Source organism: Heterodontus francisci, chromosome 27 (assembly GCF_036365525.1).
Source record: "Heterodontus francisci isolate sHetFra1 chromosome 27, sHetFra1.hap1, whole genome shotgun sequence".
NCBI lineage: Eukaryota > Metazoa > Chordata > Chondrichthyes > Heterodontiformes > Heterodontidae > Heterodontus > Heterodontus francisci.
In genome coordinates, this window is record NC_090397.1 from 25758460 (window position 1) to 25783244 (window position 24785).

General features: G+C 43.6%; 1 protein-coding gene across 3 annotated transcripts in view; it reads right to left on the reverse strand.

Moving 5' to 3' along the window:
• The window catches only part of LOC137384709 (copine-8), a 445401-nt gene that overhangs the window by 286022 nt on the left and 134594 nt on the right, over positions 1 to 24785 (reverse strand). For all 3 annotated transcript variants that reach the window (XR_010977638.1, XM_068059014.1, XM_068059012.1), the window contains exon 6: positions 12897 to 12973. Coding sequence is in view for 2 of the 3 variants with exons in the window: in XM_068059014.1 (XP_067915115.1) it covers positions 12897 to 12973 (77 nt within the window). In the remaining variant the exon portion in view is untranslated. The remainder of the gene's footprint in view (positions 1 to 12896; positions 12974 to 24785) is intronic.

Consider the following 24785-nt stretch of genomic DNA (forward strand, 5'->3'; position numbering starts at 1 on the left):
AAACAGAAGGGGCAGGGATCTCGAGCTCAGGGGAATCCAAAGCTGAGATCCACATGTTGCCGATGCCAGGTCCCTCGTTCAGGCACTAAATGATTTTGAACGAGGGACACCCCCCTCCCCGGAGCCAGGAAACAGTCCACATGGTTTTTCATGCCATGCTTCCGATGTGGCAACAGGGCCGCCCACCACACAGGTAATTGCGGCTGCGGTGGGAAGAGGCCCTTAATTGGGGGGTTAATTACCCAGTTAAGGGCCTCAATTGGTATCGGGGTGGAAAGGCCATTCACAGGCCTTCCCCCTCTGGACTAACTTTTGGTGGAGGCAGAATGATGGCGGGGTTTCCACACTACCACCCCGCCACCATCCCACCCGATTTATGCTCTCCTCAACTCCAAACTGGCTGCAGGGGACAGTGTAAAATTCCACCCAGAAAATGCTGGGAATACAAATCAGGTCCATCCAAAAGAGAAAGGACAGTTTAATATTTCGACTGAGGTGTTCAACTGGAGGCATGGTACAAAAAAAAATTCAGACTTTCAAGGAGCTGGCACCAGCACGATGGGCCAAATGTGCTCCCTCTGTGCTGTACGATTCTCTGAAAACTGGGACTCATTTGTATTCACAGGTTGCCACCTGACCATGTGTCAGGACAGTTTTTCTGGATTGGATTGGACTATGCTTTTAAAAAACATATTAAAGGCCTATGTGTTGGGAGAAATGAGCACACTGTCTTTTCACCTCTGGGACCTTGCTTCAAATCTAGCATAGACAAATACGATGAATTCTCTCACTGAAAATTGTTGTTTGTATTGTTTCAAATCAGTTTTCACTGGATATGAACCAACTATTTAAAAAAAAGCTATAAATTCTCTCTAATTAGGCAATACAAATACAAAAGGCCACAGAGAGTTCCAGAGAGGAAACAGAATGTTATGGTGTGAAAAGTACTGGTCTCTTCAGGCACACTACAGAGCAGATAAGGAGTTTACAACTGTATCTAAGTCATGCAATACCAGCCCTTGCTATAGCCATGCTGACATAGGGTAAAAAAATTATTTGAAAAAAATTGTATTTCCCAACGCTAGCAATATTTGTTTTCATCAATAGACAAATTCCACCCAATGCATAAAGTAAATGAAATTTTAAAAAATCTTTTCCTGTTTTTAACAAGACAAAATCCCGTTATCTAACCTACTAATTAGCCCCACTTAGAGTGTTGTTTACTGCTTCTACTTTCAGTATATTCATAATTCTCTAAATGTAAACATTTTCTTACTGTTGGCCATTTTTTGAAAACACTAAACATTTTACCAGTATCATCAAAGGGAACAAAACAATGGCATCCACATCAGTTTTTAATCTTGGTGTCATGCTGCTCTCAGGTGAACGTACTTCCTGAAGGCAAACTCCTTCAATGCAATGTACAAGAGTTACAAATCCAAGCAACAACCTTAAAAGGTGCCTTTAATCCCGCCCCTTTGGCTGAAGGTGTCCTCAAATTTTCTGAGCAGTCTCAGCTGAAGCTCTTTGAAGGCATTATCACTATATTCTTCACCATAATTCCACTACTCCTAATAAAGAAGATGGCTGGATTATGCGGTCAGCAACGAAGCAACAGTGTTCACCACTGACCTCGAAGAATGCTGCCCACAAAGTTCTAGCGATCCCTATGGTGCAGACTTCCCCTTTCCTGAAGTCAGCTTAAATCTGGTGCCAAGTTAAGGGGATCTCCAGGAATCCAGCGATGGTGATGTCATGTAAGCAGCCAATCTCAGACAGGAAACCAGAAAGTAAAAAGCACTTTCACTTTTAGGGCTGGATTTTGTGCTGGAGGCATGGCTCCCAGCGCCACGCCATAAAGGTGTGGGGAACGCTGCCTCTGCCTTTTGGTGCCACCGCCATCCCACCACCCCCCCCGCCCCCCCCCCCCCCACCTCCGAAGCGATCCTCATGTCTTTTTAAATCAAAGTTTCAGGCAGCAGGACCCCCGTCCCTTTAAATTCTCCAAGAGACTCCAAGAGCTGCCAGCCAATCAGACGGCCAGCAGCTCAGCAATTGGCCAGCAGCTCAGCGGTATCAGCAGCACTACTGGGAGCGGTGGCCACTGCCAGTACTGCAGAGGCCTCGGACCCAGGCCCAGTGCTGGAATCCCGCAACAGAGGTAGGTGAGGCGGGGTCGCCGGGGCCAGTCCGGAAAGCCCCGGCAAGGGGGGGTGGGGAGGTGGTCGAGCAGTCCAGGGGAAGGGGGGGGGTCCCAGGGAGTAAAGTTATTCCCGATTGGGGTCATCCTCGGGCCACAAAGGAGGAAATGTTCCCACCCCAAGCCCCCAGGGAGGGCGCCACGTTTTACAAGGCACCCTCCCCGCATGGCGGAGGCCCCCTGACCCCCGGTAAGATCACAGCGGTGGCAGGAAGAGGCCCTTAATAGGCCAATTAAGGACCTCAATTGGTCTATGTTTGGGAAGGCCATTGTCAGCCTTTCCCGCCCCGGTAAGGATCATTGGGCGACCGAGAGGTGACAGGTTCTCCACTCCGCCGCTCCCACCTGCCACTCATCGCGATACTCCATGCCATAAAGGCCTGCTACCTGACCTGAACCCGACGGGACCCGACAACATGTGTCGGGTTCTGTCGGGTTTGGGTCAGGTTGCACCTCCGGGTCCGGCATTCGGGCTCGGGTCAGACACGCTCTATCACAGGTAAATGGCTCCACTGTTAATTTAATTTTTGCACTAGAAAGGTGGTTTTGTTACAGTTATTTTAAGTTTGTGCAGATCAGCAACAAAGTGAAAAACGGAAGGTAAGTTAACTGATGGTTGGATCGGGTTGGGCTCGGGAAAAAATGGAAGGACTCGGGCCGGGTCAGGCTCGGGGTCGAATGTGATTCTGTCGGGCTTGGGTTGGGGTTTTTTTTGCAGACCCGAGCAGGCCTTTACCGTGCACATCCCCTGACCCTGCCTCAGGGGGCATCACAACATCCTGGCTTCAATTTCTAAATTTTATACATAGCAAAATAAGTGACTGGGACATACACGCTGGATTAAAGTAGAAACTGAAATATCATAAACTTTTAAAAACTTTAAAATATATGTGAAATTTTTTTATCATAATGGAGACATTTGACATTCAACAAATATAAAATTTCTCTTTCAGGGCCAGTGACACTGTTTAACAGTACTTATGAACTTAGTACCCGATTAAAAACTCAATTACATTTATTTCAACAAGGTGTAACTTTTTCAAGAATTTTTACAGTGGGATTACCACCATAAGAGTGCAAGTTCTCATCAGTTTAATGATTTCTAATTGATTGCCGCCTGGGGGAAACCTCAAGGGCACATCCTCTGGAGTAACATTGAATCACTGACAACAACGTGTAGATTTCCACGTTTGTGCATGTGCGGACTTCAGGTATTGCTGTCAGTTTCAGAGGAGTAATGACAGCGAATGTTGGCGGTTTTGCTGTCATTACTATCGCAAAATTCAGATCAGTAAGCTTAGAATGTGAGGAGGTGAAGAGACAGGCTGAGAGCGCCTACTGTGGGGAGGAGGGAAAAAAACTTACATTTATATAGCACTTTTAACACCTCAGAACATCCCAAAGTGCTTCACACCCAACGTAGTACTTCTTAAATTGTAGTCGCTGGTTTTAATGTAGGGAAACACTGTGGACAATTTATGCACAGCAACCTCCCACAAACAGAATCTGTTTTTACTGACGTTGTTTGAGAGATAAATATTGGCCAGGACATAGGGAGAACTCCCCTGCTCTCCGAATAGTGGCATGGGCTCTTTTATATCCACCTGAGAATGTAGACAAGGGCTCAGTTTAAAGCTTTAATTGAAAGGTGGAACCTCAAACAATGGAGAAGAACATTTTTTACAATTATCCACTTACAGAAAATGAGCAGACCTGTGGCATGCAGCTGCTTCAGGACCAAGGTTAAACATAAAGGTAGGAGTAACCACAAGGTGCAAGGGAGAGGAATAGTAAGGTGTGAGAGTGGAATGTAATTTTACTTTTCAAATGAGCTTACATCCATCAGAGTTTGCATTTCTGCCAGGTAGCAAGAGGTGGGCAGAGCCATAAATAGACAGGCCACTTTGAAGGTGATGTCATCATGCAGTTACAGACTAGACGTGGACTTGGCACTAACTCCCCAGCAGCTGAGTATGAGCATGGCAACCCCCCCATCCCGCCCACCCACCCCTCAACCCCCTACCCAGCTTTGGTGTTGTCTCAACATGTTCAAAACCTTTCTTTATTACAAAGAGAAAAGTATCACTTTTTTTTTAATGATAGGGAACATTGTTTGTCCTCGGGTCCTAAAAAGAAGTGGCTACTGAGGTAGTTGAAGCATTGGTTTTAATTTTCCAAAATTCCCTAGATTGGAAAATAGCGAATGTAACACCTTTATTCAATAAGGGAGGGAGACAGAAAGCAGGAAACTACAGGCCAGTTAGCTTACCATTTATCATAGGGAAAATGTTAGAAGTTATTATTAAAGACGTTTTAATAGGCCACTTAGAAAAAATCAAGGTAATCAGGCGGAGTCAACATGGTTTTGTGAAAGGGAAATCATGTTTAACCAATTTCTTGGAGTTCTTTGAAGAAGTCACATGTGCAGTGGATAAAGGGGAACCGGTGGATGTACTGTACTTAGATTTCCAGAAGACATTTGATAAGGTGCCATCAAAGGTTATTGTGGAAAATAAAAGCTCATTGTATAGGAGGTAACATATTGGCATGGATAGAACATTGGCTAGCTAACAGGAAACAGACAGTAGGCATAAATGGGTCATTTTCTGGTTGGCAAGATGTAATGACTGGTGTTCCACAGGGATCAGTGCTTTTTACAACTTATATAAATGACTTGGACGAAGGGACAAAAAGTATGGTTGCTAAAGTTGCTGCTGACACAAAGATAGGTAGGAAAGTAAGTTGTGGAGAGGACATAAGGAGGCTACAAAGGGATATTGATAGGTTAAGTGAGTGGCCAAAGATCTGGCAAATGGAGTATAATGTGGGAAAATGTGAAATTGTCCATTTTGGCAGGAAGAATTTTAAAAAAGCATATTATCTAAATAGTGAGAGATTGCAGAGCTTTGAGATGCAGAGAGGGCTGGGTGTCCTAGTGCATGAATTGTAAAAGCTTAGTTATCAGGTTCAGCAAGTAATTAGGAAAGCTAATAGAATGTTATCATTTATTGCAAGGGGAATTGAGTACAAAAGTAGGAAGGTTATGCTTCAGTTATACAGGGCATTGGTGAGACCACATCTGCAGTACTGTGTACAGTATTGGTCTCCTTATTTAAGGAAGGATATAAATGCATTGGAAGCAGCTTCAGAGAAGATTTACTAAACTAATGCCTGGAATGGGCAGGTTGTCTTATGAAGAAAGGTTGGACAGGCTCGGCTTGTATCCGCTGGAGTTTAGAAGAGTAAGAGGCAACTTGATTGAAACATATAGATCCTGAGGGGTCTTTTCAGGGTGGATGTGAAAAGGATGTTTCCCCTTGCGGGAGAATCTAGAAGTAGGGGTCACTGTTTAAAAATAAGGGCTTGCCCATTTAAGAAAAAGATGAGGAGATTTTTTTCTCTCAGAGGGTTGTGAGTCTTTGGAATTCTCTTCCTCAAAAGACAGTGGAAGCAGAGTGTCTAAATATTTTTAAGGCAGAAGTAGATAGATTCTTGATAAGCAAGGGGGTGAATGGTTATCAGGGGTAGGTGGGAATGTGAAGTTGAGGTTACAATCAGATCAGCCATGAACTTATTGAATGGCTAAGCAGGCTCGAGGGGCCGAGTGGCCTACTCCTGCTCCTAATTCGTATGTTCGTATGTAAAATAACTTGAATGCAGTTGTTCCTTGCCCTTTAGAAAAATAGCGCTTTGCAATAGAGATGGGAGTACCAGCATTAGAGAACATTCTATCACACAAGCTTTCTGCAGTCCAATCGTTTATAGTAGGTGGGGGGTGGCATACAACATCAAGCTCCATAAATTTGAAGCCATCACCGAGCTCCCTGCAATTTCATGTCTCAAGGCAGCACTCATAGTCCCAAATATGCCCAGGACCCCTTTCCAAACCACCAATTGTTTGGTTTGCGTTTCACCTTACTTAGCATGTGACTTCCCCTGAATTGCTCCGTAATAACCTACCTAACCTGATCAGCTGGTTTGCTGAATCACCAGTCGATTGATCAGTGTAAGACCTCTGCCTTCCCACCCACTCATCAATCCCATACTGGCGAAGACAGTTGCAGAGATGCAGGCAGCTAATGAAGTAAGGAGTACAGAGAGACCATAATGTAGTGTTATGTAAGACTCTTTCATCAATCAACATTCACATAAATAAAAGCATCAATGCAAGCCCTTGAAATATTAGGAAGTTTGATTCAAGATCTGACTGTTTGATTGGGTATGCAGATCTAAATCATCCAGCCAGATAACCAAATTTCACAAACCTTTTTCTTGACTCCATTGTTCTAAATAAGAGTATCACAATTTATGGAGTTACAAAGATTAGCGACCCTATTTACCACCACTTGAAGAATAAATGTTCATTTTACCAATAATAAAATTGAGGGATGTCACAGTTTTGAAACATATGCTTTCTGAGAATGCAGTTTTGTCAGCAGAAACAACATCATGAGGTTGCTGCAACAGACTGAGAAGAATTACGTGATCATTATTGAAAGTGCGTCATGACCAGCTGCTAATTTTTCTACCCCTGCTTCTCAATATTTCTCAAGCAGTTAATGAGCCACTTTCCAATATCAATGTCTAAAAGCATTTTTCCATATATCTTTAGCAGCTATTACTTTTCTTCATGTTCATTTATATTTTATGTTGTTACTTCATGATATGATCCTGCCTTACCTTTCGTTTTCTTCTTTAAAACATTCAGCAGCTTCTGGGTCTCCAGCCATGACGTCCAAATCCTGTAGACAATTCCAACTATTGCCACATTTCCCACCTTTTTTGCATACCAGGGAACTGTGATCCCCCACCAAATTGTACTTACATCAGTCCATTATTACTAAGCTTACCAAAGTTTAGACAGCCACATCAGCCTTTATCTCTGCAGGAGTTCAGACATTTCCTTCAGAATTTCTACACTTCATAGATGGATTAACAAGCTTTGATGCTCGTAAAATGGCCATTTAACTGCTTGACAAGAATTAAAGGATTATCATTGTAGGTGCATCATGACAGGCTGCTAATTTTTTCCACCCTTGCTAACAAAATCACATTCCCACAAATTGTATATTTGAAAGCTGGGCATTCTTGTGATTTGTCAGCAGTATATTAATTTGGGAGAACAACATGCGTTTCTCTAAGTTTTAATAAAATGGGAAGCAAAGTATTTTGTTTACTCCCACTTGTGTTTGTGGATGTCTCGATAAAAGTTATTTTGACATGTGCATCCCACACATCAGGGTAGATTATAACTGCAAATGTGGAACCAACTCCTGTTGGCTTGAGACCCGTCCTACTTCGATGGCTGGCCCTCGTTTGCGTGCAGCTCGCGAGCTGCACACCCTAAATGGCCAACCCTTTGCAGATCACAAGCTCCAGGCTGACACAATATCAGGTGACCTGGAGGACAAGCTGGGCAGCAGGCAGGTAGATCTGGGAAAGGAGGGGAGGGGGTGGTGGTGTTCAATCACCGACAATGGGAGAAGCCATGCCACAGGGGGAGCAGTCCTGTTCCTCCTGACCCCAGAGAAACAATTCTGTTACTAAGCTTTTGGGGCCTATTCTGTTTCCCAGCCTGATATGGTTGGGCAGTCTGGGTAGAGCACACACATTTGCCCTTTGAAATTTCATCAGGGTCCTATGTATGTATTTGAAAATAGCAATAAATCTTCTGCCTGATTCAGGAAGGCCCCGGAAATATGGCAGAGGGCAAAATCCGAGCAAGAATGGAGTGATAAATGCAGCATCACTATTTTAGGACTACAGTGGACTCCTTGTGCCAGACAAGCTAATATTGGCCCTATTGTATTTAATAAAAACTTTGTATTTTGCAGGAGTGACAATGCATAGTGCTTTATTATCAATGTTCTAATCTTTGTAGTATTCAATGAAATAAGTAGATGAATGATAACAATTCTCAGAAGCTAGCATTTAGCATTTTGTTAAAATTTAATTGGATTGGAGTTTTAATGTAAAATAAAGGACAGTGCCTAGAGACTACAGGACAATAATAACAAGAAAATAAATTTGGCCCAACAAGTCTTTTGTACAGTAACGCTCCTTTTCTCGCACCCAGCTGCATTGTAAAAGTTCTCCAATATTTCTGATTCCATTGTCCTGCCTGATACATTGTTCTAAGCATTTATCACTCTATGACTAAAGAATTTCTTAATATTTGTCTGTTTTAAATTTATTTAACACCAGTTGAAATTTAAGATCATCTGAGCTTAGCTCCCTTGCCTTTTCATCAGGTGCCATCCAGGACAGTTTTGCTGTGCTTTGCAACAGGTCTGCTAACAGGATGGGCATTTCTTTGACATTTGGGGGTTAAATTGGAAAGCCATGAAAACAGACACAAGGATCACGATGCGCGATTAATCAGTGTCCATTGATTGAAATGCAGACAGAATGCCAACTTTGTGCTTCCTGATCACTTGAATAATCTCTGCAGCCAGCCAATACCAACCATGCTCTTCACTGGCTGGGCACATCTGCAGGGGGTCAATATCATGAGTGGCGCGAGCCTGAACTGGTTAAAGCCAGATGTGCATTGCGGCTGGAGCATATCCTGGGAGTCGTGGTTGAAGAGAATCTGAACCGGGAATGAGTGAGAAATGGAACAACAGGGGAGGCAGAGGCCTCCAAGGTTTTCAGGCATTAGAGGTCTTGGGGGAGGAGACGGAAAGGAGAAGAGACGTTATCCATCCACATGGAAAACTGCAGCCCGCCAAACACATAGTCAAAGGTTAGCACCGCAGCCTCACAGCTCCAGCGACCCGGGTTCAATTCTGGGTACTGTCTGTGTGGAGTTTGCAAGTTCTCCCTGTGACTGCGTGGGTTTCTGCCGGGTGCTCCAGTTTCCTCCCACAGCCAAAGACTTGCAGGTTGATAGGTAACTTGGCCATTATAAATTGCCCCCAGTATAGGTAGGGGAATATAGGGAAGGTGGGGATGTGGTAGGAATGTAGGATTAGTATAAATGGGTGGTTGATGGTCGGCACAGACTCGGTGGGCCGAAGGGCCTGTTTCAGTGCTGTATCACTAAACTAAACTAAACACGCACCTCATAATTTCCACTCTTTCCAGTACCACGACCTTACCTTGTGCGTTTTCCATTCAGATACCCAACCTGGCCAAGCAGTGGAGGAACACCAAGAAGACAAGTGATGATGAAGACAGAGCACCAGCACTTGAATTCACACTTGCAGCCATTATCTTAGATATTGACATTGCGATTGTATTTTAGAGAATAGATTTGAGGCTGCATCTGCATCTGGTGAGACACCAGGCATGAATGGGCAGCACCCAGGGCAAGGAACAAGGATAGTGCAGGTAGCCAGCTCAGCGCAGAGTGCGGTCACACACAGGTTCCACTGCAGAGGACTCAGATGAGCATTACAATGGAGCAGCCTATAGATGTGGGATGATGGGTATGTGCAACAAGATACTTGGTGATGCTAGAAAGCTTTGGTCAATGTCAAAGAGCATGGAGGAATCCAGCAACAACTTTGCACAGGGCTTTGCTAGAACATGAAGGCCAGGCTTTCCAGCATAGAAGTGGTGACCACTCCATTTGCACACCTGTGGACTCAAGCATGATGCAGCATCTGATAGCTGATGTTGCACCTTCCATTGCAGCACAATCAGCAGCCACCCAACATCTGCAGTGGAAGCTCAGACTGTTGTCATCATGGCTGTTAATTACAGTGTGCAAAGACACTTACAGGGTGTCACAGTAATCTGTCTGTCAACAGATTACTAGGATTGCTGAGGCACTGCCCCAGAAGAGTGTCATTGGATCCATGGAGCACGAGCCTGCTGCCCTCTCTGAGGAAGACAGTCCTCCCACCTCTGTCACTCTGCCACTGACCATGCTGTTAGCAGCCTGCCTAGATTGTTGCCACTCATGCCAGGATGTTACAGTCTGCAGCCAGGCATTATAGGCCCAGAGCTGCTCGAGATCATGCTTCAAGGCCATCTGCAGTCTCCTCCTCTGAAAGTCAGCAGCCTTCCTACAGCCACTGGGGCAGCAGTTTGTAGGAGCACTAGGGCAAGCAAAGGCAATAAGAGAATAAACAAACATGATTTGTTGCCTTTTATATGCAATATGGCATGATTTCATTTATAAATTTGGATTGGAATGTTTATTACATGGTGGCTTTTATTTTTGCATTGTGGTGAAGCAGATGCTAATGGCCAGCAACAGAGGGAAGGCAAGGTGTGGGACTGTTGGTAAATGGGGATATTTTTGTTATTCTTTCATGGGATGTGGGCATCACTGGCAAGGCCAGCATCTGTTGGCCATCCCTAATTACCCTTGAATGAAGTGGCTTGCTAGGCCATTTCAGAGGACAGTTTAAGAGTCAACCATTACTGGGACCAATTTTCAATACCAAAATTTATTTTACTCATTAATTGAATTTAAATTCCACCAGCTACCATGGTGGGATTTGAACCCATGCCCCCAAGGCATTAGCCTGGGCCTCTGGATTACTAGTCCAGTGACATCACCACTACACCATTGTCTCCCCTGAATTGGGTTTGTGCTTACTGGTTTCACACATGAACACATTTTTCACGGACAGCCTGAGCAGAAAGTAGCTTTATAGGTTGCCTTCTCCCGTCACACTCATCCTTTTCCTCCTCACATGCTCGCCATATGGCTGGTGGCAAGGGCTGTCCCCTTGTGATGGTCAGGTTGTGCTGCATGTAGCAGACCACCATGAATCTTGACACCGGCTCTGCCAAGCAACACAGGGCTCCTTTAGAGTGCTCCAAGCAGTGGAATCATCTGGAGTACTGTGTACAGTACTTATTTAAGGAAGGATGTAAATGCGCTGGAGGCAGTACAGAGAAGATTTACTGGACTAATAGTTTTTTTAATTTTTTTTAAATTTAGAGATACAGCACTGAAACAGGCCCTTCGGCCCACCGAGTCTGTGCCGACCAACAACCACCCATTTATACTAACCCTACAGTAATCCCATATTCCCTATCACCTCCCTACACTAGGGGTAATTTACAACGGCCAATTTACCTATCACCTGCAACTCTTTTGGATGTGGGAGGAAACCGGAGCACCCGGCGAAAACCCACGCAGACACAGGGAGAACTTGCAAACTCCACACAGGCAGTACCCAGAATCGAACCCGGGTCCCTGGAGCTGTGAGGCTGCGGTGCTAACCACTGCACCACTGTGCTGCCCTGGAATAGGCAGGTTAGGCTTGCATCTGCTGGAATTTAGAAGAGTAAGAGGCGACTTGATTGAAACATATAAGATCCTAAGGGGTCTTGACAGGGTGGATGTGGAAAGGATGTTTCCCCTTGTGGGAGAATCTAGAACTGGTGGTTACTGTTTAAAAATAAGGGGTTGCCCATTTAAGACAGAGATGAGAAGAGATGTTTGCTCTCAGAGCATTGTGAGTCCTTGGAATTCCCTTCCTCAAAAGGCAGTGGAAGCAGAGTCTTTGAATATTTATAAGGCAGAGGTAGATAGATTCTTGATAAGCAAGGGGGTGAAAGGTTATTGGGGTGGGTGGAAATGTGGAGTAATCAGTTCAGCCATGAACTTATTGAATGGCGCAGCAGGCACGAAGGGCCGAGTGGCCTATTCCTGCTCCTAATTTGTATGTTTCAGCACCGTAATGTTCTGCTCCATCACATTTTGTGTGGCACCATGGCTTTCACTGTATGCACGCTGCACAAGGTTGCATGGGTTACGCATCTGAGTGATCAGCCATGTTGTCAATGGATAGCCCTTGTTGCCCAATCACCACCCTTTGGTTAGCTGTGGTGGCTCAAATTCAACTGGCATAGAATAAAGAGATCAAGCCTGCTACCAAATTACCAGGCATTGACGTGCATGATTCACTGCCAATCATGACTCACCAGCTGGGCGATGAGGGAGTGGAATCCCTTTCGGTCCTGGTAGAGGGCAAAGTTAACATGTGGCACCAGCAAAGCAAACATGTGTGCAATCAAAGACATCCTGCACCATGCAGAAACCTGCAATCTTCAAGAAGTTGCATGCTCGCTCCGCTTGCTGTTCTCTGACAAGAGAGAATGAAGTGTAGTCAGCTGTCTTTGAATGCCTCAGTGACATCCCTTACATAACAGTGAACAGCAAACTGTGAGATTTGACAAATATCTCCAGCTCCAGTGCGGAAGGAGCCCAACGCATATAGGTTCATGGCCATGGTCTCCTGAACAGCCATTGGCAAAGTTGTCCTCGCCTTGCTCTGAGATTGCAGTTACGGCTGCAGCAGGTGGCAGATTTTGGTGAGGACGTCCTGACTAAAGCATAGACACACTGTTCCTCGCTGAGATTCAGGTAGCAGAATTGTTCCCTAGGCAGATGTAGTCTCCTACTGAGGGCCCTTCTCCCCTCCTTCTTCCAGCAGCTGACCCTGCTCTGTGTGCCCTCTGCTCATTTTCCAAGTTATACTGTATTCCAAGGGAATCATCTACAACTTGCACCAGAAGTGTATGTGCTCACCACAGACACCATTTTGAACCTCCTAGGACACACAGTACCCAAAAAACAGGTTCTCTGAATCCAAATTTTGCACCTGGTGTATTTCAACATCTCATGTGAATCTAAAACTGACCATCTATAAACATTGTACAAGGCTCAACTGAACGACTTCGCAGAACAACGGAGTCTTTTTGCCACAAATATAAACTATGTTTTACTTACACAAGAGGTTTTTCCAGTCTGCTTCCCTGTGAACCAACTATCTCTCCCAAAGTGCAGAATGCTTGACCCAGAAAGTCCTGAAATTCAGAAAAATAAATTTGAAAATCGATTGTAATTATTATTAGTTACCATGGAATGAGAACCAATTAAATCAATATTTTTCAAAAATGCCTTACGAGTTTAGTACTAAAAACAGGTGCCTGGAATTTCTACAGGGTTTCTCCTGATCTTCCACAGTAAGGTTGGTGTAGGATCAGCAGATTGCCGGGACAAAGAGCACAAATGGCCATTTTTAGCAATTAACTCAGAGGTTTCCAATGACGTTCCCTGAATGTACAGTGGGAGATTAAAACAAGCCTTGCACAAATTCAACAAAGGTTTCTAACGTAACAAACAAAACTGACCAATCCATAAAATTATTTAAATTTATATATTAAATGAATCACTTAATGTTAGAAACGCCTGCAAGGAATTTCCCCTGTCAGACCTAGCCATCTGTTTCAGCACGAATTAGAGATTTCACCTGGGCTTTAGCTGCTGAGAATTTTCAGCTCCTGTGGATAATTTATGTGCTTATGAAATGCAGATGCATCAACCAACATCACTAAAAAAAAATTAAATTGTCATCTCATTGCTGTTTGTGGAACCTTGCTTTGCGCAAATTGGCTTCCACATTTCCTACAACACAGCACTATCTACACTTCAAGAAGTACTTTATTAGCTGTACTTTATGGGCAGTGAGCATCCTGAAAGGGAACACTGTATGTCCACTCAAGAAAAGGTGCAAAAAGCTGTCTGGCATTGCCTTCTGTTATCTACCCCCTCCAGAACTTGAAAGTACGGAGAGATGAGCAGAGGGATACCCTAGCTTCAATTAAAGAACCACACGATGATAGTTCCCTGCAACAACAGGAAGAGATAATGGGTACACTTGTAAGGAACATATACTCAATGTTACAGGTGCTAAAAATCACATATCAAGCTCCACAGATTGAAAGATAGAAAGATAGAAAGGGCAAGCAAATAAAAATGAAAGAGACCTTAAGGTTTCTAGTTCCATGTAAAAATAAAAATCATATTTAAACAAATGACAAAAAAAAAGTTTTTTCCTAAATGTAACTAAAAATGTCCTATGTTGGCAAGAGTTTTGCTATAAATCAGCCATGATTAATAATCAATATAGCACATCCGTTAATAATGTACAGGTTCTAAGAATTCGCCAAATAATTTAAATACCTCTACAAAGTAAATGGAAAATATCCCCATTCGCCAAACCCTTCAACAGGTTCCCACTTCGCACTATAGAACATGTTGGCCCTTTCATCCAGCTCCAAGAATTGTGGCACTTATCTCTACTTCCCACTTCCCAGATTCGTCCTCCTCAGCACCCAGACTTGTAGCATGATGTATTTTCCTTGCTACTTCTCAGACCTGCAGCCTGGTCTCTCTTTTGCCTCCAGATGATCTTTTTTCCACTTCCCAAAATCGCTGACATGCAGTCTCTCCTTTTTACCTACCAAGGACATGCTTCTTGTTCCCATACTTGATCCAACCTGTGGCAATATGCCTCTTTTTCCCACCTCAAAGTATCCCAACAAGTTCTTTTCCTATGAAGTATGAACCATTGTTAAAACATTAATAAAATGATTTAATATAAATGTGCTAATGTATCTGTTGCTAATAAAGCTGAGAGAGGGTACAATGGTGGTAATTGCTGAAGCACCAAAATAATTGGATGCATTTTAAGAGGGCCTGTTTCATAACTACAAACTTAAGCGATACCTCATTTTCTATGTCTTGCTTTGATATCTTGCTGAAGGTATATTTTATGATTTTGCACTCTCAGCATGGAGCTTTATCCACCAGGAGTACAAAACAGGATTTTCCTTTTCCATCCATGTATTTTAGTGGAAGGAAAATCCTGTGAGGCCTACTGACCTTCTTGCCCAAACTCCCAAAGCTCAGTCAGGAGGGAAAGTTTGGAAAATGTATCTTTTGGTATCTGTCCCCGCATGATCTATGCTGCCTGCTCCAAATAGTGTTAAAATGATGCAATTTCAATATACTAATTCATGAAATTTAAAAATTAAATGCAAATTCATGCATTTTCTTATTTTATAACTATCTGACCAAAATATTTAAGTTGGAACATTTTTACCAAGTTTACTAAAGTCATGCCCGAACTATGACTGAAAATGTCACTTTAAACTTGCCTAAGCCATGTGAAGTCATGTCTATGCAGCCACTCCTAGGGTCCTTATGTTCCTAGATGCCCATAGTTCCAAATCCCCCACAATTAAGAACACACTGCCACCCAATGCTCACAATGTCCCCAGGTCCTCACTGGTCCAATCTGTAACCTGCATCACTAGTCAGAGACACCTCCCCCAGTGCTTTGACCTCAGTAAAGTTGAACACATACCTTTTTAAAAAAAAGGGTGAAAGAAGAAAACACAATGGTGAAGATAAGTTCAGCACAAACACAGTGTTTAAAACGTACATTTATTACAACTAGATCTCTCATGGTGTTGCTCAGGGACAAAGTGAAAATTGTGTATCCTCTTGGAGATGCACATTGGGTGATAGAAATTGGAGGGAGGGATTTGGAAATGTGTGGGAGGATGAAAAAGGGACTCGATGGGTGACTTGAGGCCTGAGGGCACTTGGGATGTACTATGCATGAAAAAACAGTGCGGCAAAGATCTGGAAAAATTCAGGAGGGTCTGTGTTGGGGGACCACTCCGGGAAGCAGCAGAGTTAGGGAAGGAATTCCAGGATTTTGACCCAGTGACAGTGAAGAAACGGCGATATATTTCCAAATCAGAATGGCGTGTGACTTGGAGGAGAACTTTCAGATGATGGTTTTCCCATGCACCAGCTGCCTATATACGTCTAGGTGATAGAGGTTGCAGGTTTGGAAGGAGATGGCAGATGAATTGAACAGATATTTTGCATCGGTCTTCACTATTGAGGATACAAGTAAGATCCCAGTATTAGCTGTAAGTCAGGACATGGAAGGGAGGGAGGAAGTCAAGAAAATTACAATCACCAGGGAAGTGGTACTGAGGATATTGTTGGAGCTGCAGGCTGACAAGTCTCCGGGTCCTGATGGACTTCATCCTATGGTGTTAAAAGAAGTGGCTGGTGAGATAGTTGATGTATTAGTTTTAATTTTCCAAATTTCCCTAGATTCGGGGAAGGTTCCATTAGATTGGAAAATAGCGAATGTAACACCTTTATTCAAAAAGGGAGGGAGACAGAAAGCAGGAAACTACAGGCCAGTTAACTTAACATCTGTCTTAGGGAAAATGTTAGAAGCTATTATTAAAGACGTTATAGCTGGGCATTTGGAAAAATTCAAGGTAATAGGGCAGAGTCAACATGGTTTTGTGAAAGGGAAATCATGTTTAACCAATTTATTGGAGTTCTTTGACGGAGTTACATGTGCTGTGGATAAAGGGGAACTGGTGGATGTATTGTACGTAGATTTCCAGAAGGCATTTGATAAGGTGCCACATCAAAGGTTATGGGAGAAAATAAAAGCTCATAGTGTAGGGGGAAACATATTGACATGGATAAAAGATTAGCTAGCTAACAGGAAACAGAGAGTAGGCATAAGTGAGTCATTTGCTGGTTGGCAAGATGCAACGACTGATGTGCCACAGCGATCTGTGCTGGGGCCTCAACTTTTTACGATTTATATAAATGACTCGGATGAAGGGACCAAAGGTATGGTTGCTAAATTTGCTGATGACACAAAGATAGGTAGGAAAGTAACTTGTGAAGAGGACATAAGGAGGTTAAGTGAGTGGGCAAAGACCTGGCAAATGGAGTATAATGTGGGAAAGTGTGAAATTGTCCACTTTGGCAGGAAGAATAAAAAAGCATATCATGTAAATGGTGAGAGATTGCAGAGCTCTGAAATACAGAGGCATCTGGGTGTCCTAGTGCATGAATCGCAAAAGGTTAGTATGCAGGTACAGCACGTAATTAGGAAAGCTAATAGAATGTTATCATTTATTGCGAGGGGAATTGAATACGAAAGTAGGGATGTTATGCTTCAGCTATACAGGGCACTGGTGAGACCAAATCTGGAGTACTGTGTACAGTACTGGTCTCCTTATTTAAGGAAGGATGTAAATGCATTGTAGGCAGTACAGAGAAGGTTTACTAGACTAATATAGGGTGGCACAGTGGTGCAGTAGTTAGCACCGCAGCCTCACAGCTCCAGGGACCCAGGTTCAATTTTGGGTACTGCCTGTGCGGAGTTTGCAAGTTCTCCCTGTGACTGAGTGGGTTTCCACTGGGTACTCCAGTCTCCTCCCACAGCCAAAGACTTGCAGGTTGATAGGTAAATTGGCCATTGTAAATTGCCCCTAGTGTAGGTAGGTGGTAGGGGAATTGAGGGAAGGTGGGGATGTGGTAGGAATATGGGATTAATGTAGGATTAGTATAAATGGGTGGTTGATGGTCAGCACAGACTCAATGGGCCAAAGGGTCTGTTTCAGTGCTGTACCTCTAAATAAAAAAATAAAATATCTGGAATAGGTGGGCTGTCTTACAAGGGAAGGTTGGACAAGCTATGCTTGTATCCACTGGAATTTAGAAGAGTAAGAGGTCACTTGACTGAAACATATAAGATCCTGAGGGGCCTTGACAGGGTGGATGTGGAAAGGATGTTTCCCCTTGTGGGAGAATCTAGAACTAGTGGTCACTGTTTAAAGATGAGAAGAAATTTTTTCTCTCAGAGGGTCGTGAGTCTTTGGAATTCTCTTCCTCAAAAGGCGGTGGAAGCAGAGTCTTTGAATATTTTTAAGGCAGAGGTAGATAGATTCTTGATAAGCAAAGGGGTGGAAGGTTATCAGGGGTAGGTGGAAATGTGGAGTAATCAGTTCAGCCATGAACATATTGACTGGTGGAACAGGCTCGAAGGGCCAAGTGGCCTACTCCTGCTCCTAATTCGTATGTTCATATGTTCGTATGTTGAAGCCTTGGTGAGTTGCTGCAGTGCCTCTTGTATATACTACATACTGCTGTCACTGTGCATCGGTGGTGAAAGGAGTGAATGTTTAACATGGTGGGTGTGGCGCCAATTGAATGGGCTGCATTGATCTGGATGGTGTCAAGCTTCCTAAGTGTTGTTGGAGCTGCACTCATCCAGGCAAGTGGAGAGTGTTCCATCACACTCCTGATTTGTGCCTTGTAGATGGTGGAAAGGCCTTGGGGAGTCAGGAGGTAAGTTACTCACTGCAGACAACCCAGCCTCTGATCTGCTCTTGTAGCCACAGTATTTATGTAGCTGGTCCAGTTAAGTTTCTGGTCAATGCTAACCCCCAAGATGTTAATGGTGGTGGGGGAGGGGGCAGGGGTTCAGCGATGGTAATGCCATTGAATAACAAGGAAGATGATCAGATTTTCTCTTGCTGAGATGGTCATTGCCTGGCACTTATATGGCACAAATGTTACTTGAAACTTAACAGCCCAAGCCTGAATGTTGTCCAGGTCTTGCTGCATGCATGCACAGACTGCTTCACTAACTGAGGAGTTATGAATGGTGCTGAACACTGTGCAATCATCAGCGAACATTCCCACTTCTGACATTATGATGGAGCGAAGGTCATTGATGAAGCAGTTGAAGATGGCTGGGCCTAGAACACTACCCTGAGGAACTCCTGCAACAATGTCCTGGGGCTGGGATGATTGGCCTCCAACAAACACAACCATCTTCCTTTATGCTAAAGTTGATGTTTCTGGTCTGTGACCTTTCATCAGGAAGGTTCTGATGAAAGGTCACAGACCTGAAATGTTAACTCTCCTTCTCTCTCCACAGATGCTGCCAGACCTGCTGAGTATTCCAGCACTTCTGTTTTTATTTCAGATTTCCAGCATCCGCAGTATTTTGCTTTTATTCCTTTACGCTCGGTATGACTCCAACCAGTGGAGACTTTTCCCCCTGATCCCTACTGAGTTCAATTTTGCTGGGCTCATTGATGCCACACTCAATCAAATGCTGCCTTGATGTCAAGGGCTGTCACTCTCACCTCACCTCTGAAATCCAGCTCTTTTGTCCATGTTTGGATCAAGGCTGTAATGAGGTCTGGAGCTGAGTGTTCCTGGTGGAACGCAAACTGAACATCAGTGAGTTGGTATTGCTGAGTTAGTGCCGATATCAACAACATGTCTATCACTTTCCTGATGATTGAGAGTCGACTGATGGTGTAGTAATTGGTCAGATTGGATTTGTCGTGCATTTTGTAGGACATAACTGGGCAGTTTTCCGTTTTGTCAGGTAGATGCCAGTGTTGTAACTGTACTGTGTTACGCCAATGTGCTTTGTTGAATGATATTTCTCTTTAATCCACTGACTAGAGATCTGAATTTATATTTTTAAAAGACATTTTTAAAAGACAAACTGCCAGCAAAGTCATCCTTTCAGCTTAAGATGATCACCTAGCTTGCTACACTGTATCCTACATTGCAAAGGACTGTTAGGAGAGAAACAAAATGTTTGCTCAGTCCCCAGCAAGAACCAAGACCCAGGAAGTTTAAAGGAACTACCTGTTCTCTCAGCAAGCAGAGAAATACTGCTAAATGCTATGTTTGAATCACTGAGTGACTGTCATGTGACAAGCCCCTCCCCATCTGTGGTTTTTAAGCTGGTGTTTTTCTCTGCAGCAGAGGAGAAGCCACTGGACTCTAACATGAGCAGTAAAGCAGTAGAAGCTTTCTTCAGGTTCCAGGATTTCCCAAAACGCAGGAAGAAACAGGAACCACAGTGGATGCAGGAATTCTTCAGAGACAGGAGGCAATAGGAATCTGCCACCTTTCAAATACAGGGTTTCTTTTCAAGAGATACAAGTTTCCTTTACAGGGAGAGGTCTTTTCTGTGTCTTCCACTTTGATCTCCAGACAGGTCAGAAACCAAATTTCAAATGCCTGCTCTTTGTCTAACTCACTGTTTTTTTTTAAAAAGGGTCGAAAAATGTAAGTAAACCTTCCTGAACTGATCACATGACCAGACACAGTGTCTCCCCTGTCATTCAAAGTGTTGCTCTGAGGTGGTCAAAAACTCCTGTCTGGCTTCCTTGAAACGATTTGCTTTTCCTATGCTTGTATACAAAATCAACATCCAAAAATTTCAGCTATTTGCAGGTGTCCATGGCCACTGAAAATCCTTTTTTTCAGTTTTTTAAAACACCCAGAATTCTAAGATTTTAGTACAAAAATAAAACCCATGTAACAGCACATTATTATTTTAGTAGTTCAGTTTAGGTAAAATCAAGTTAACCTCTTCCTTTGTTAACTCAAGAAAACCTGTTCGATTGATTCTTGTTACGATCATAGCAAGTAAGTAATCAAACACCGACTGAATTGGCCAATACATCCACTTTAAAAAAGAATTAAACCTGTTGCGATCTAACAAGGATAGGGAAAAGAAGGAAGGCCTTTAACCCCTCCTCACTTGACCATAACAACTGTAACAGCTTGTTTAGGGGCGCAACTAGCTCTGGCACACAAGTCTTCAGCATTACAGCTGGGTTGTTGTCAGGCCTCATAGCCTTTACTGTGGCCGGTGCACTCAGCTGTTTCTTGATATTACATGGAATGAAACAAATTGGCTAAAGACGGGCAGCTGTGATGCTGGGGATCTAATTTACTCAGCACTTCTGGTTGAAGATGGTGGCAAACGCTTCAGCTTTGTCTGTTGCACTCAAATGCTGGGCTCCCACACCATTCAGATGGGGATGCTCGTGGAACCTGCTCCTCCCATTAGATATTTAATTGTCCACCACCCTTCATGATTGGATGTGGCAGGACTGCAGAACTTTGATCTGATCTGTTGGTTGTGAACTTGCTTATCTCTGTCTATAGCATGCTGCTTCTGTTTAGAATGTTTGTAGTCCTGTGGCGCAGCTTCATCAGTTGATACCTCATTTTTAGGCATGCCTGGTGCTGCTCCTGCCACGTTGTCCTACACTCCTCATTGAACCAGGGTTGGACCCCTGGCTTGCTGGCAATGGTAGAGTTAGGGATATGCCAAGCCATGAGGTTACAGGTTATGATTAAATAAAATTCTTCTGCTGCTGATGGCCCATAGCACCTTATTGATGCCCAGTTTTGAGCTGCTAGATCGGTTCTGAATCTATCCCATTTAGCAGGGTGGTAGTGCTACACAATATGATGGAGGGAGTCCTCAGTGTGAAGACAGGACTTCGTCTCCACAAGGACTGTGCAGTGGTCACTCCTACCAATTCGGTCATGACACCTGAATCTGTGACAGGAAGTTTGTTGAGGACAAGGTCAAGTAGCTTTTTCCCTCAGGTTGGTTCTCTCACCACCTGTTGCACACCGAGACTGGCAGATTGGCAGATATGTCCCTTCAGGATTCGGACAGCTCGGTCAGTCGTGGTGCAACCGAACATGATGGGCATTGAAGACCCCCGCCTCGAGTATATTCTGTGCCCTTGCTATTCTCAGTGCCTCTTCCAAGCGGTGTTCAACGTGGAGGAGCACTGATTCATCAGTTAAGTGAGGGCAGTAGGGGGTAATCAGCAGGAGGTTTCCTTGCCCATGTTTGTTCTAATGCCACGAGACTTCATGAGGTCTGCAGTCAATGTTGAGGTCTCCCAAGGACACTTCCTCCTGACTATGTACCACCCTGCCGGTGGGACAGGACATAACCAAGGGGTGGTGATGGAGGGGCTCTGGGACATTAGCTGCAAGGTATGATTCTGTGAGGACAACTATTCAAACTGTTGCTTGACTAGTGACCAGAATTAGCGTAACAGTCCAAGTGTTATCCAACAATTGCATTGTAAAACCTCAGTATCACCCTTGGAAATTAGTATTGTACTGTCTGGTGAAATAGATTTTTATTTTAAGATGGCCTACTTCTTGGCTCCAAAATTTGCTTGTCTTTTTTCTGAAACTCCCAACCCCCAAATCCCATATTAAGATGTTATATTTACCATCCCAAAATTGACCCATCATTAGTTGAAAACTGTCCCAAAGTCTTTCTTATGCAAACAAGCTTCAGGACTTGAAAGAATAAGTTAATTATCTCAGAGCTAAGCAGGTCAACTTTTGATCTGTTTCTTGCTGGCTAAAGAAAATACTCTGATGAGTTGTGTGTGCTCAGGTTGCCCTTGGGTCAGTCCTTGTACCCCTTTGTGTTCTCGACATCTATTTATCCTAGTCAACACATGGCAGTTCAGCACTCATTTGTGCACATAGGTTCACAAAGCTACATTTCTCCTCTCTGAAAGTTTTTCCCGATCTGAAACGTCATCAGGGGCAGCCACTCCACCCCCTCCATTTAAATGAGCCCACGCACTTAATATCGCGGGGGTTCTTCAGCGGCACATCCTTGTCAGAAGGCCACCGAATTCAAAATTTCAGGCCATTGGGTTTTATAAACCCCTTGCTTGTCTTTTTTAAATCAGGAACACCCAAGATGACTTATTAGGAGCCCAACTTGCTGTCACCATGATTCTAGTGCACTAAAATAACAAGAGTGGATATATACATCATCACATATGTCATCAATAAGCCCAGGGAGAAGGATCACATACAATGCGATAATCCCCAATTCATGGTCAACAAGCTAAATTCGTCTTCTGTTCGTACTTTTCCTTCTATTAAAAAATAATTGAACTTTCGGGCGGCACAGTGGTGCAGTGGTTAGCATCGCAGCCTCGCAGCTCCAGGGACCCGGGTTCGATTCTGGGTACTACCTGTGTGGAGTTTGTAAGTTCTCCCTGTGTCTGCGTGGGTTTCCGCCGGGTGCTCCGGTTTCCTCCCACAGCCAAAGACTTGCAGGTGATAGGTAAATTGGCCATTGTAAATTGTCCCTAGTGTAGGTAGGTGGTAGGGAATATGGGATTACTGTAGGGTTAGTATAAATGGGTGGTTGTTGGTTGGCACAGACTCGGTGGGCTGAAGGGCCTGTTTCAGTGCTGTATTTCTAAATAAATAAAATAAAAATTATATAGCAATATATGTCAAAATATCGCACAGCATTTGACTTTTTAACTACTTTTGCAATGCAATCGATTATCATAGTAATAGAGTTATACAGAACAGAAACAGGCCCTTCGGCCCTTCGTGTCTATGCCGGCCATCAAGCACCTATCTATTCTAATCCCATTTTCCAGCACTTGGCCCGTAGCCTTGCATGCTATGATGTTTCAAGTGCTCATCTAAACACTTCCTAAATGTTGGGAGGGTTCCTGCCTCTACCACCCCTTCAGGCAGTGTGTTCTAGATTCCAACCACCCTCTGGTTGAAAATTTTTTTCTCAAATCCCCTCTAAACCTCCTGCCCCTTACTTTAAATCTATGCCCCTTGGTTATTGCCCCCTCCGCTAAGGGAAAAAGTTGCTTCCTATCTAACCTATCAATGCCCATCATAATTTTGTATACCTCAGTCAGGTTCCCCCCTCAGCCTTCTCTGCTCTAAAGAAAACTACCCTAGCCTATCCAGTCTCTCTTCATATCTGAAATGCTCCAACCCATGCAACATCCTGGTGAATCTCCTCTGCAACCTCTCCAGTGCAATCACACCACAGTGTGGTGCCCAGAACTGTACACAGTACTCCAGCTGTGGCCTAACTAGCGTTTTATACAGCTCTTTCATAACCTCCCTGCTCTTATATTTTATGCCTCGGCTAATATATGGCAAGTATCCTATATGCCTTCCTAATCGCCTTATCGACCTGTGCTGCTCCCTTCAGTGATCTATGGACAAGTACACCATGTCCCTCTGACCCTTTGTGCTTCCTAAGCTCCTACCGTCCATTGTATATTCTATTGCCTTGTTCGTCCTCCCAAAATGCATCACTTCACACTTCTCAGGATTAAATTCCATTTGTCACTGCTCCACCCATCTTACCAGCCCATCTATATCGTCCTGTAATCTAAGGCTTTCCTCCTCACTATTTATGACACCACCAATATTCGTGTCATCTGCAAACTTACTGATCATACCTCCTATATTCATGTCTAAATCATTAATGTATACTACAAACAGCAAGAGTCCCAGCACTGATCCCTGTGGTACACCACCGGTCGCAGGCTTCCACTCGCAATAACAACCCTCGACCATCACCCTCTGCCTCCTGCTTCCTATTTATGCAGGCAAACAGCATGGACATACTTGCTTTTCTTACTCATGCACTTTTACTGTTACATTACTTGATATGTTCTGATTTTTGAAAAATAAATATAGACTGTTGAAATAATATTGCAACAATTGCTGTCGGACTTTGCTGCAGCATGAAGCTCCATCTCATACACTGTGAAAACTTAAAGGCAAATTTTGCAATCTGATGTCAGCACAAAGCCTCAATAGAAGTAAATTAATGCAGTACCATTGTTCGCCGTACACCCCCACTGAACGAGGTTCCATACTGGGGGCACACAATTGCTGGTTCAAACCTTAGAAGTGATCTTTGGCCTCCATATGAAGAAAGTTTAAAAGTCAGAAGTAACCATTTTGTTCGTAGGGATAGGGAAATCAGACTTAGTACATAGTAGAACAAGAGGTGAAACATATCAATAAAACAATTCTCAATAAATTAACTGAACTGCAGAGAGGTGGTAAAATTTATAAAGGCATCATCAGGAAAATTCACTGATTTTTTTTCAGATATAATTCAGCAAGGTTCCAGATCTCCAGTAATATCACTAAATTTCTCTTTAAAGGATACAAAGTCAACAGGGGGAAAAAAAATCCTGCTCATCTTTGTTTTAGAAAGAAATTTTAAGAGACATTGATTCTAGTTCCTTACTGAACTGCTGATACAATTATCACATTTGGTGTGTTTCTGACAACTCATTTGCTATTAATAGGATTAAATTGATCTCAAGTGACATTGCTCAGGAACAAAAG